The 12,739-nt window shown below is 30.1% G+C and overlaps 2 protein-coding genes across 3 annotated transcripts; both read right to left on the reverse strand.

The window, feature by feature from the left end:
* Window positions 1-2,388: 2,388 nt before the first annotated feature.
* On the reverse strand, window positions 2,389-5,222 carry SWEET38 (sugar efflux transporter SWEET38). 2 transcript variants are annotated; one of them, XM_041009008.1, is made up of 7 exons: window positions 5,201-5,222; window positions 4,994-5,120; window positions 4,860-4,896; window positions 4,449-4,671; window positions 3,793-3,954; window positions 3,232-3,351; window positions 2,389-2,858 (listed from the first exon to the last, which is right to left on the reverse strand). In XM_041009008.1, exons 2-7 carry the CDS (start codon window positions 5,028-5,030, stop codon window positions 2,673-2,675), a joined length of 765 nt encoding a protein of 254 aa, XP_040864942.1. In that variant the 5' UTR covers window positions 5,031-5,120; window positions 5,201-5,222; the 3' UTR covers window positions 2,389-2,672. The 2 variants fall into 2 exon arrangements, with proteins under 2 accessions (XP_040864942.1, XP_003544116.1); XM_003544068.4 differs by lacking the exon at window positions 5,201-5,222 and having other exon boundaries at window positions 4,994-5,151.
* Window positions 5,223-12,168: 6,946 nt separating this feature from the next.
* LOC121173418 (proteasome subunit beta type-6-like) lies at window positions 12,169-12,739 on the reverse strand. The gene is made up of 2 exons (XM_041008974.1): window positions 12,580-12,739; window positions 12,169-12,299 (listed from the first exon to the last, which is right to left on the reverse strand). Exons 1-2 carry the CDS (start codon window positions 12,722-12,724, stop codon window positions 12,184-12,186), a joined length of 261 nt encoding a protein of 86 aa, XP_040864908.1. The 5' UTR covers window positions 12,725-12,739; the 3' UTR covers window positions 12,169-12,183.

A 12,739-nucleotide genomic window follows, 5' to 3' on the forward strand; every position in this document is an offset into this window, starting at 1 on the left:
ATAGTCTTGCTCCTAATTCAACCTCTTATAACTACTTGAAGTGATATTTTGAATGCACTCCTATGTTTCTTTTGAGACAAATTTCACATAATATAGATAACAAAAAGATAACGAATTTTGATGATTTTCAATATCGAGTATTTAAATTTTTAATAAGTGAAATTTGAGATAATAAGTGTACTTAGTGTTATATAAAAGAACTATAAGAAAAAATGTTAATCATAAAAATTGTTTGATTACTTAGTCTTATTTATCCCTAACTTTTAAATAAAAAAACTTGTAAAATTTACATTTAGTTGTTGAGCTAACGTATCATACTAACATAAGCATAAAAGTTTATGATAAAATTTGTTAAAAAGTAAAAAAGTTAAGGATAAAATTTGCTAAAAAATAAAAAAAAATGAGGATAAAATTTACCAAAAAGTAAAAAAGTTGAGGATAAAAGTACAATTATTTTAGTATGTAAAACTAAAGGTAAAAATTTGCATGTTTTAAAAAAATTGAGATAAAATACGTCAAATTAATTTGTTGAAAAAACATAAAAAAAATTGGTTGTAAAAAGTACGAACTGTGAATATAATTTTATATAAAAATATTTATTTTTCATTAATCTTTTCAAGTTTTAAAATTCATTTTTCTAAATAAAAAAAATACCCAGACAAACATAATTTGTTCCAACGCATGGAAATACTACCGGTAATTATCACCAGAAGAGTTATTAAATTAATTATAAATTAATTTTTTTAATAATTAATAATTTTGAATTCATTTATAATTAATTTTGGTAAAAAAAATATAATTTATACGTAATCGGTTAGCTTTGTTACTCATAATTATTAGTTAATAATCTAATTGATGAACTAAAATTGTCAAATATTATAATTAAAAATTAAAGAGATCAAAATGAAAGATTTGAGAAATTAGGAGACCAAAATGTACAATACAATTTAACCTTATTTTTAAACATTAGGCTACAGTATTTTTAGTAAAAAAAATTAAATAAATTTAATAGTTAAGATCTCATCTAAAAATGTCACTAGAGAGAATCTATATACTTATGCACACTCATATATTACTATATTTGGTAGGGTATCCCCATATTTAGGAGTGACAAAATGGGTCAGTCTAGTCCATTTTGACCCGCCAAAAATGAGTCTAGGTAGGTTGAACCACCTTCTAATGATAAACTAAAAATTCTGGCCCATCCCACTTAAGATTGGGTTGACGGTTTGGTGGTCTGACCCACCAGAAATGAAAAAAAAAATTATTTCATAAAATTAATCGAAATGAACAAATTTAGTTTTTTTAAAAGAGGAACAAATTTAGTTAAAAAAACATAAAGTTTATCAATTATTTACTCTAAATTTGATTTTAATATAAAATTTCCTATAAATATTAGAGAAATTGAATCTATAAAATAATATAAAAACAATAAAAAAATATGTATTTTCATTTTTTAACAACACTATAAACTTAAAAAAATATAAAGTGACAACCCAAACCCTAAACACCTCCTAATATTTACATTTTTTTTAGAAAAATATATGTATGGCGGGCTGACGAGTCAATCCGTCCCATCTTGCCGTTGGCCTACCAAGTCGACTAGTTAGACAGGGTGGATCACGATGGGTTGACAGGTTGGGTTCTCGACCCCATCCCACCAAATTAATAACAACCCATCTGACCCGTTCCGTTTTGTCATTCTAACCATATTGAGCGTTAAGTGCCCTCTCTATTTTTGAGTTCATTCACTCATGGCTAGTTTGGAAAATCTTAAAAGTAAAAAAATATAGTCAATTTCATTAAAAAATATGTAAATTATAATTATTAACTTCTCACTAAATATCAAAAATTAGGTTTGAAAGGTGGAACCAAACACATTATTAACCTAATTAACCTTTTCTATCCTTTCTTTAAGGAATGCCTTGCTTTAATTATTCATTAAAAAAAAAGGTGTTGCTTGAATTCTCAACTCAGAAAACAGTAAAAGCCTTACACAGCTAGAAGAATTATATTTAAAGAAGAGTTTAATTTTGTTACACTTCAGGTGTATTTTTAGAATATCAACTAGTTTTTTTTTTATTTGAAAATAATGATATTGTAAAAAAAAATTGTATAATCATAATTATTTGTATCATAAATAAATTTTAAAAAAAGTCAAATCCGTCAAAAGTTTGGTTTACGTTAGATGTTGTCGCAGAATATATATTACTTACCAGGAACAGTGTACATCCTCCTTTGTAGAATTCCATTTATTTTACCTCCAAATAATTTATAATACTCCCTCGTCATGCTTTGTCAAGCAGAGCCTCTGATAACATAAATCTAAGAATCATGCACCATTGAATATAAATCTCCTCATTAAAATTCTATAAATTAAGATATGGCTTTGTTAAATCGAAGTATATTCGATTAAATTCATAAACATAACTAAGTGGCACAAACCAATTTCCACGAAAAGAAAGCATGTAACAGGACATTCACTAGGCAACTATGATTTAAATCTGTGTGGTGAATATATCCACCAGTGCACTAGCTGAATTGACCAAGTTAATTAATACCATTATTTTTTTTTCTTTTTTTTTTTTGGTTAATGAAACGAACATTAAAACCGGAATCCTTAATCCTAGAAGAACCAGTTGAAATCTTTCAATCTAGGCTGTCCTGGATCATTAGTTGCAGTTACTAGGAACTGTCACACATTCTTTTCCATGTCCCATTTCCAAGTCAAGTTTCTCTGTGTTGTTCCCCTTTTGCAATTCCACCTTGTTAGGCTCTTCCATCACTCTCCTCTTCCAGTATTTGCAGTGGAGAACGAGTTGGAGTATGCCTAAGGGTGTTCCAATCAGACTTGGTCCCTGTCACAGGTGGAGCATCAACTCAACATCCTAATATTTGTGAAACTTATAATAATATGATCAATGATTAATCAAATTAACGGTAAAATATGTTTTTTTTCCTGTACTTTCAATAAAAATTAATATTTAGTCTCCATATTTTAATTTTGAGTAATTTGATTTCTAAATTTCTAGAAAATAGTGTGATTTTGTCACTCATCACACGGTTTTCACTGCGTGGAGGAACAAAACAAAAGTTACACTTTTTTTATAAAATTTAGGTAGTAAATTATTTAAAGTTGAAGTTCAAAAATTAAAATCAAATTTTATCCTAAATAGATTACTTAAAACATATTTTATCTTTAAATTAAATATTGGTGATGCTGGTACACACCGCAACGAAAATGTCTCGAATGAGGAGTCCGTAAGTCAGCCACAGTACACTGGCCAAGAATGAGCAGAAAGATAAAGGAAGTGGCATGAATTCCACACTCTTGGTTTGTATCACTTTCTTCTGCAATAAGGTCAAAATCTTAAATTATGTAAAGATAGGATAATGACAAAAATAAAACACCCGTGAGAAACATGTTAAGGGCATTTTTCTTAAGCTATATAATACTTTTCGTATCTATTTCACTTTAATTTCTTAAAATGTTAAATTATTTTTTCTATTACCATTTATCATGTTTCACCAAATTAACTACGAGTGATAAACTGATAAAAATTAATTTATTCTAACAGAGATATTTTAAAGGAACAAAATGAAAATTTTGACACTCAGAAGTTAAGGCACAATTTTATTTTTTTTATTGCTGTTTTAAACTAGGATTATTCATGTTGGAACTACTCTGTTCCTCTGTTTCGGTTTTGCGTTTCCGTGTTTCGATTAAATTGAAAGAAATATAAATATTAATAAGGAAAAGATGCGGTGCGGTGGAAGAGGAAGATGGCTCACCATTACAACCAAAGGAGATCCATACATTGCTATTGACACCCCCAAGCCTATGCTACCCACCAGAAGCTTTCGGTGGCGATGATCCGGGAAGACAAAAGCTGATACGATAGCAATCACACAGAACACTATAAGAACTGGTACTGCTGTCATGGCCACCTTCACCTGCAAAATTTCATGTGTTTCAGAACCATATAGTTATGTGAAGCATGTGCATGGTGGTAAAAAGAGGAACTGATATTTTTCACATGAGATACAAAACACAAATATTGTTCATGCACATATCCAAATATGTGTTTCTCAAGTCACATGCTTCCTTTTATCTAATTTCTATTTCTTTGTTTAGACTGAGGTGACCAAGAAATGAGTTAATATTGTTATTTTATATCATAGAAATCGAACAGAACAACCTACGCACATTACTTAACCAACTGAATTAGACTCCTTTGGTAACTGGTGTTAATAGCTGACCATTCCCTTTGTTTTTGGAAGAAATTTAATATCATGAAAACCTCCATGCATGTATCATTGATGTTGCTTGGGTTTGAATCCTTCGATTTTAATTTAGAAAATGGTGTAAAGTTTAGTAAGATTTTTTTTATGCATGAAGAGAATAACATAATCTTAAAAGAGGGAGTTAGAGTATGTATACAACTTACCTTTCCTTTTGGTGTAGAAAACCAGATATAAATGAGAACATAGGATAACTCAAAAAGAATCCCAACTCCATTAACTGTGACAAGAGGTAAATTTTCCCACTTGTTGCTTACTACTGGCAATCCATACCAAGTGAAAAGAAGACAGTTCAGCAGTGCAATGATGTAAGGCATGCATGAAAACTCCTCAGTGCTTTTCTTCCTTATGACCCTTTTGAAGGTAACCCTGCACAAGCAAAAAGGCCAATGTTTAATTCATGATGACTAAAAAAGGAGAAAGATGAAAGCAACTATCGGTGTGTTTGGTTTAAGTATTTCTCGCGTTCCAATGCACGTTGAGAGGAAGCTTTAGCGTTCAACGTGCTAAAGGCGAGTACAAACACAACCGGAGTGGTGGAATGTAAATTAACATACGTTGGTGCAGCATAAAGAGACACTGAGGCAACATTCCCTGCAAGAACACCCAAATAGGTCACTTTTTGTTGAAGACTTATAGTAATGGTCAATAATGCTAAGCTAAGCTTAGGAATGAATGAACAAAGCAGTACCAATAACAGCAACAACCATACGAAGGGTCTCTGCCATGTTTAGTTCTTTACTCTTTTGTGAAGTGAGAGTAACACGTAAGAGTTTCTCTCTCTCTCTCTCTCTCTCTCTCTCTCTCTCTCTCTCTCTCTCTCTCTCTCTCTCTCTCTCTCTCTCTCTCTCTCTCTCTCTCTCTCTCTCTCTCTCTCTCTCTCTCTCTCTCTCTCTCTAATACTAAGGGGAAGTTATGTCTACCAATGAAGAGATCCTTTTGAGGATGCTCTATTTATAAGGCTTTGAGGGCATTATTCAACGACAAGTGGCAGTTAAAATATTGCGGTAAAATAAGAATATGAAAACAGAATATGAAAAACAAAAGGAAGAGATAGAGAGAGAGAGGTAGTGCTGTCTGTGTCTTTAATAAACTTGTGGATGCAAAACATTGTTCAAATTGAGAAGCTTTTCTCTCAACTTGCTCAATAGTGCGGCTAACATAAATTCCCTTTTTTTTTCGTTTATTTAATGGCTATTTTACTCTATAGCATGGATTCATATTTGCTACTAACTCTGATGAGTGGTAGATGGCACTATAGATTTGCACCATCCGTTTTTGACAAAATTTCCTGCGTGTAATTTTAAAAATTGAAACAATCTAGAATATTGCTGTTGGCTATGCTCCTTTGTTTTTATGGGTATGATTTGATAAGTGCCTTCTGCTTTTCTGTTGCTAAAGCATTAATAATACCAATAATGTGTTAAAAAACATTACTAAATGAAGTGCCCTGCTCTTGATGATGTGGCTTCCATTTTCTAGAGATGATATGGGAATTTAATTGGCATGCCGCAGATTAAGTTCATTGCGGATTACTGCTTCCGAATTTACTATGTTTAGAATGATAAGTATTTTTTACATCTTCATGTTTCTTCAAGTATTACGAAAGTAAAAAAGAAAAAAAATAATAATTATCTTCCTCCATATGGGGGCAAAGTTTTTGTTTTTTATTCTTCCTTGCCAATAGGGTGTGGCACCATAATATATTATGATTAGTATCACACTTTGTTTGTCTTCTAAAGCAAGCAAATACGTGTGTATCAGATGCACCAAGTCTAGTTATTAGCTAAACCAATAACCCAATGGGAACATCCAATAGAAAAGGAAATAACGATCATATTGTACAATTGCATGATCGATATAGATTTTATTATTCTTATTCACGCATCACCAAGAATTCTTTGAACCTTACAAAGAAGAATTTCTAGTATATGGAATATAAAACTCATCTGACCGAAAGGATTTCAGTGATGCGCAGTTAACCAACTCAGTTGCTGAACACTATTCCAGTTCACTGCTCATAAAAGTGGGGTTATCTTGGATGATGATGGTGATGCCTCAAGATTAAGAAAGAAAAAATTACGGTAACCGCAAATTAAGCTGGAGATCATTCTGATAATGAATCTCGGATACTATCCGTATCCTATATTTATTCAATATAAATATGCTTGTATACTTCTCTGGTAAGTATGAGTGAAATACCTAAGCCTATTATAAAATTTATGAAAACATAATAAAGCTACATGAGACCTATAAGCATGTGTAATATAAAAACATAGAAGAATGGTCCATTAATGAACTAAAAATGAAAATTGTCCCTTTTATAGATAATTTTAAGATAGGAATGAGATTAATAATACTATTCCATTATAAATAGTAAGAAGTAATTTATAGAGACAATGATTTATAATTTTTTTATTTTTAGTAATGTCCAAATAATATATTATTTTTTTAAAGTTTAAATATGTTTTTGATCTGTGTAAGTTAGTATTTTTTATTTTTGGTCTTTATAAGTTTATTTTTCTAATTTTAGTCTTTTTGAGTTTGTGTCTTTTTAATTTTAGTTCTCGTAAAATATTTTTTTTATTTTTATTTTTTGTAAATTTACATTTTTCTAATTTTGGTTCTTGAGTAAGTGCAAACTTAGAAGGATTATAAATGAAAAACAATAAAATCTTAAAGGGACAAAAAATTAAAAAAAATAATAATTTATAAGGATTAAAAATGAATAAAAAAAATTACAAGGACCAAAATTGAAAAACATCAATTTACATAGACTAAAATTAAATAAAAAAAATAAAATTATAGGAAAAAAAAAGTTAACTTATAGTAACTGAAGATATGTTTAAATTTTTTTTTAGATAATCATATAATTGATGTAAAATATTCATCCATTTTATTGATAATTAATATGTGACAAAAATTTATCTTATTACTTTTAGTTGCATTTTATTTTTCAATCTTAATCTTTCTATCTACAAAGTTTAAATATGAAATCTTATTAAGAGACCAAAGAACAACCACTTGTTGGTTATTAATTCATAATTTGAATTTATAGGACTGTGATCATATATATATATGTCTTTTATATATATATATAGAGAGAGAGAGAGAAATTTAAATATGTTTGAGATTTTTCATAAATAATTTATTTATTTATTTTGGATTTATTGAATCTATAATATATTAAAAACACTTATCTTATACAGCATATTTTAAAATTACCGTATCGTCGTATTGAATATGTATGTGTCTAATAGTTGTAACGTATTTGTACGTCATGTTTCTGGTTCGACATATACCCTCCTAAAATTCAACGCGAAGCAGCCAGAAAAAAAAAATTAAGGATGTGATCTTAAACCCCTTTTTTGTTAGTCTTGTCAATGTACCCTCTAATTTGCTAATGGCCTTAATAATTAACAGACTGGAAATTAGATATCCGCAACCCAGACCACAACAAAGGGTTTCTGATGCTTCGTGTGTGTTTGGTTCTGCATTTGTGATGCTGTATTAGGCAAGAAGAATATTATTTAATGACATAGAATAGGTTATGCTGTTGCTAGCACCGCTTTCCATACAAAAATCCTCTCCAGTTGCATGTTAATTTCAGCTGCAGCTAGCCACAGTGTCAAATTTACAGCAGCACTTTCTTTTGACTTGAATGACCGTATACAATGCAATTTTTATGATGCACAGCGCGCAGGTAGGGCCAATTTCTCCATTACTAGAGGAACTTAATATAGAATATATCGTACGTACCTTACCTTAGGTATTTTATATTGCTTTTTTAATTAAAATTAGAATTTTATCTTAGTAACTTTGGATATAGATCATGTTAAACTTAGTTGTTATTTTAATCACGTTATTAAGATTAAACATTTATTAATTTTATGGATGGTTAATTTTTATAAAAAAAATTTAATTACATTTTTTTTCTTTTACTTGAATTTAAAACTTTTAATGAGACTGAATTATGGTTTACTCATACCAACAACTTTTTATGAGTTAAACTTTTGTTATTAATACTTGTTGCAGTATAATTTTAATTATCATCCTTAAATCATCTGTCCTCATTTTTTTATTTAATTCATTTTCCAAACTGTCATTAAGAAAATACTTTACTTTTAATATATTATTAGTAAATATCTTATATTATTAATTAATTAGTATTTATTTTAAATATAATATTTAAATTAATTATTAAAAATGAATAGATTTTAAATATATAATAATTTATTATTGATTGAGAAGGTAAAAATATTTACACTGTTGGTATATCTTGATTAAAATCTTAAAAATAATAATTCATCCAAAATAAATAAATAAATATAATAAATATATGATTTCAATTGTAACATGGAAGTATGTAAAGCTAAATAAAATATGTAATTTAATTATAATTCACTGAAAATGTTAAATTATTTTATATTGTTTTTTAATCCGAAGATATGAGATTTTTAAAACAAAATGATATTTTTCCAAATATAAATTTATCTGTTTGAATTGACCGATTGATCCAATATCTACTTTTTGATCTACACCATTCGTTGTGTATTTGATCTGGAGCAGGGAGAATGCCTCCAGAAGCGCACGGTGTGTTTTGCCGCACCCCCCGCCCACCCCCCAACAAATATCTATATTTGAGAACATAGAATATGTTCCTAGCTAACCCCAATTTAAAAGAAACATAGCTAACGGGTACTGTTTTTGTCATATGTGAAGCACAAAATCCACACTGACGTTGACATTATTATAGTAACATATACTCGCTTATTTGTCACATGGAAATGCAAGGAAAACTGGGAGTCGGATTTTTATGTACCGAATAACTTCTATATATTCACCAAAATAATGGATGGAAATTCACCAGAAATTAAATATCAAATTCTATATGAATTTGAATTTCGAAGAGAGATAGAGATCTTATGTACATAATTGATTTGTCTCAATCAAGCAGGCAACCAAAGTCTGGAGCCTATTCCAATCTTATCATTTTTTCTTATAAAGCATTCTTCTTTTGATATGTTATGGCTAATTTTTTTCCCTCAAGATTCACCTAATTAAATTTTAGTTTAATGACATGTGATACCGATAAAAAAGGGATAAAAAAAATGAAACACTAGTTGCGAGAGGGAATAAAATGACTGCATATTAACGGGGGAAGGGAAAATAAATATCTTTGTCCTTTCTTCCATTATTTGCAATGCATTTTTTTTTTTTGCCTTTTTTTTTATTTCCCATATTTCTGAAGTTATCAAAATCAAGTTTCTTCCACTTCCTTTTCAAGTCCACATGTACAAACCTTTTTCCAACTTCTAGTAATTTCTGTCTCTAAAAACAGGGTCTGCACCTTAAAAATCATAATCTTATTTTGGGCCCATGATGAAGTTGACTTTACATAGAAACCCATAAATAGTTTTAATAATACTATTAGATGAATCAGAAGCCACTAGCTTAACTACAAATAATTAAGTGATATATATGCTGCGTTATTAGGAGGCATATCAAAACAAGTAATTCATATACATGATATAGTGACATTCATTGCCTTTGCCTTGTGTCCATGTAGGAGCATACAACTGATCTACTGCTCTGTAGATGGCAATATGATATCCACAAATATAATTATTATAATTATTTTGAAGAGATTATTATTATTATTATTATTATTATTATTATTATTATTATTATTATTATTATTATTATTATTCACAAATACACACATGACATCTATCATTTTCACTTTGGTCTTTCTTCCATACTTCAGAGTTTTGGTAAAATATCAGAGCTAATCATGCAGCCTTGTGATTTAATTAATAAAATGCATAGTGATATTATCCAATTAGCTCCTACTTGCTGGATGTCGCTGCAGCTCGCTGATCATTCGGTGGCATGCGTACGTGCACTTTTCTTTACTTTTGGCAAACATTTATACTTTATATTTAGTGGCACAAAAAAAAATCTCTAGCTCCATTATTATAATTTATTATTGACAAAATATCATTTCATATTAAAGCATACATATATTTTATTCTTTATTAATATACTAATTTTAATTTATTTCTTTTATAATTTTAATTTTAGTGTATTTTATCTAGCTAAAAAAACCAAATACTTTAAGTCTATTATCATAGATCAATTAGTGTTATTATAGAGCTAAAAATTCATTCAACATGTATTCATGATTGCAACATGTTAGAAAAACTAACAAAGAGCTATATTTTTTTAATCACACATATATTTTAATTTAAATAAAAAAGAGATATAAAATAAAACAACAACATAAATTTATTTATATAAATAATATAAAAAAAATTAGTACAAGACTATTTAAAAAAAAAAAACAAATTGGACCCCTTTTAGTCATGGACTCAGTGTTGTCATACCTCCAAACGGCTCAGGCCTGACCCTGCCTTGACTACTGCTGAACTAAGTAAATGCATGGAAATTTAAGTTTGATTCTCATTGTTGTTATTGTACAAAAAAATACAATATTTTAAATATACCTTCTCTCATTATTAAAATTTATTAAGAATTTATAAAATTTAATGGGTCCAATCACTACTAGAAAATTAATTTTCTACGACACTGAATCTAAGACGGTTCTACAGAACCGCCTTAGAATGCCACGCGGTGGCATTTTTGTAATTAACAGAATAATTTTATTTTTTTACGTCACAGAATCTAAGGCGGTTCCTTACGACCGTCTTAGAAAGGCTCACGGTGGCATTTTTGTAATAAACTCAAATGTTACGACCACGTTTGCGAAAACCGCCTTTGAAGAGTTTACGAGATGGCAGAATGGTAATTTTTTACTAGGGTACAAAGACGGTTATGTCCTAAAGACCGTCTTTGTTTTCTTAGTCGCGTATTGACTACTACCAAGAAGCCCTAGCATTTTCGCGCTCCCGTGACTTTCATGCGAACCTAGCTACCTCCCTCATTTTCTTTCGTCCCAACCTAGCTCCCTCATCCCCACTGTTATCTAGCTTTCGTGCTGCCGTGTCCCATGCCTGTTGTTTGAGTGCCATCGAAGGTCCCCCGCATCGTCTCCCCATAATAGGTTTTATACATGGTGGGCTAATTTCAGGTCAGAGGAGGTGTTCATGTTTAGGTGTCATAATTTTGTTTTAATTTTGTGCATTTTTAGTGGTGTTGTGTGAAAATGCTCTGCTCTTGGTTTTCGATTTGTTTTTCCTGTGGTTCAGTTTGGGTAGCTTCATGTTTGATTGTGTTGGTTAGAATGCAGGTTATCAAGGCCAAAAAGACAAGGCTTGGGCGTGCCCAGAAGACCAATATATGCTCATTATTCTACTGCATTGGAACTCTAGTTGTGTTAACCGGTGATTACTTGTTGTATGCTAGACCATTGGATTGCGCCTTGCTGGTATTTTCTCTTCTTTCCCTTTCATGATTTTTTATTTAATATTTAATCGTGTGGACTGTATGGTTTATGTAATGCTGGACCATTTTTTGTTTCTTTTCTGGGAACGGGTGTAGTACTAACAAGGTACATGCTATCCTGTACATTCTTTGTTTGGGGTTTCTTCATTGTACATATAATTGTTGTTTGAAAATTGAAGCATATGTTTGTGTGATTAATTTAATAATTTTGCAATTTTAAAAGTGAATAAAGACCATGTGCTATGGCAATGGTTCATTATCTACCAGCAACAAAGATTCAAGCAAAAATTTCACCCAAAAAATATCATCCTAAGAATTTCTAGTAGCTTCTAAATTATTAGGCTATTAGTTGGTGTTCATATCTTTGTTGCAACAACGAGAAAATCAGATTAGGTTCCCAAAACTAACATCCACGACAACTTCATTGGCACTGAAGATGTTTTTGCATTTAAAAAAAACTTTTAAGTGATTTTTTTTTCAACTTAATAAAAGCAAAGCAGTAAGAATCCAAGCACATACCTCAGCTTCATCCTTGGTCATTCCCTCTTTCCAGGCTTGGTCAAAGAAACCATACAAGTAACTGGAGCCAGATCCTGCAAAAGAAAAATCAAGTAAAACATAGCTTTGCAAACAAAAGCCATGCATCCCAAGGAAAATGCTAACAGGCTAGCAATTATAAATTTAGAAATAACAATGAACACAATAGAAAACCCATGCCCACATTTGCAACAACTAATTGATATCAAGGGAATAACATGGGCAATTGATACAGAAAATATATGTATATAGGGATACTCACATGTTTAGCTGAACATGAATACAGAAATAATAATAATAAAATTGTACTTCAACACATTTTTAACAGTGAAATACCTCCGATAGCAAAAGGTTGTTGTACTATTGTTCCACCCAGAGGAACTCCATAAATTTGTCCACCTTCATATTTATCCCATCCACCAACAATTAACCCGGTCTCTAAGAAATTCTGCCAATGAAAGTAAATGTACAGCAAAGCCATAAATATTTGAGAGAG

This window comes from Glycine max, chromosome 14 (assembly GCF_000004515.6).
Source record: "Glycine max cultivar Williams 82 chromosome 14, Glycine_max_v4.0, whole genome shotgun sequence".
NCBI lineage: Eukaryota > Viridiplantae > Streptophyta > Magnoliopsida > Fabales > Fabaceae > Glycine > Glycine max.

Coding starts and splice junctions, on each gene's coding strand:
- SWEET38 (XM_041009008.1), bottom strand. CDS start 5,030: ATGGCAGAGACCCTTCGTATGGTTGTTGCTGTTATTG. Junction 3,955..4,448: donor TTTCTACACCAAAAGGAAAG/GTAAGTTGTATA, acceptor GAAATTTTGCAG/GTGAAGGTGGCCATGACAGC. Junction 2,859..3,231: donor TTCGAGACATTTTCGTTGCG/GTGTGTACCAGC, acceptor CACCTGTGACAG/GGACCAAGTCTGATTGGAAC.
- LOC121173418 (XM_041008974.1), bottom strand. CDS start 12,724: ATGGCTTTGCTGTACATTTACTTTCATTGGCAGAATTTCTTAGAGACC. Junction 12,300..12,579: donor ACAACCTTTTGCTATCGGAG/GTATTTCACTGT, acceptor TTTCTTTTGCAG/GATCTGGCTCCAGTTACTTG.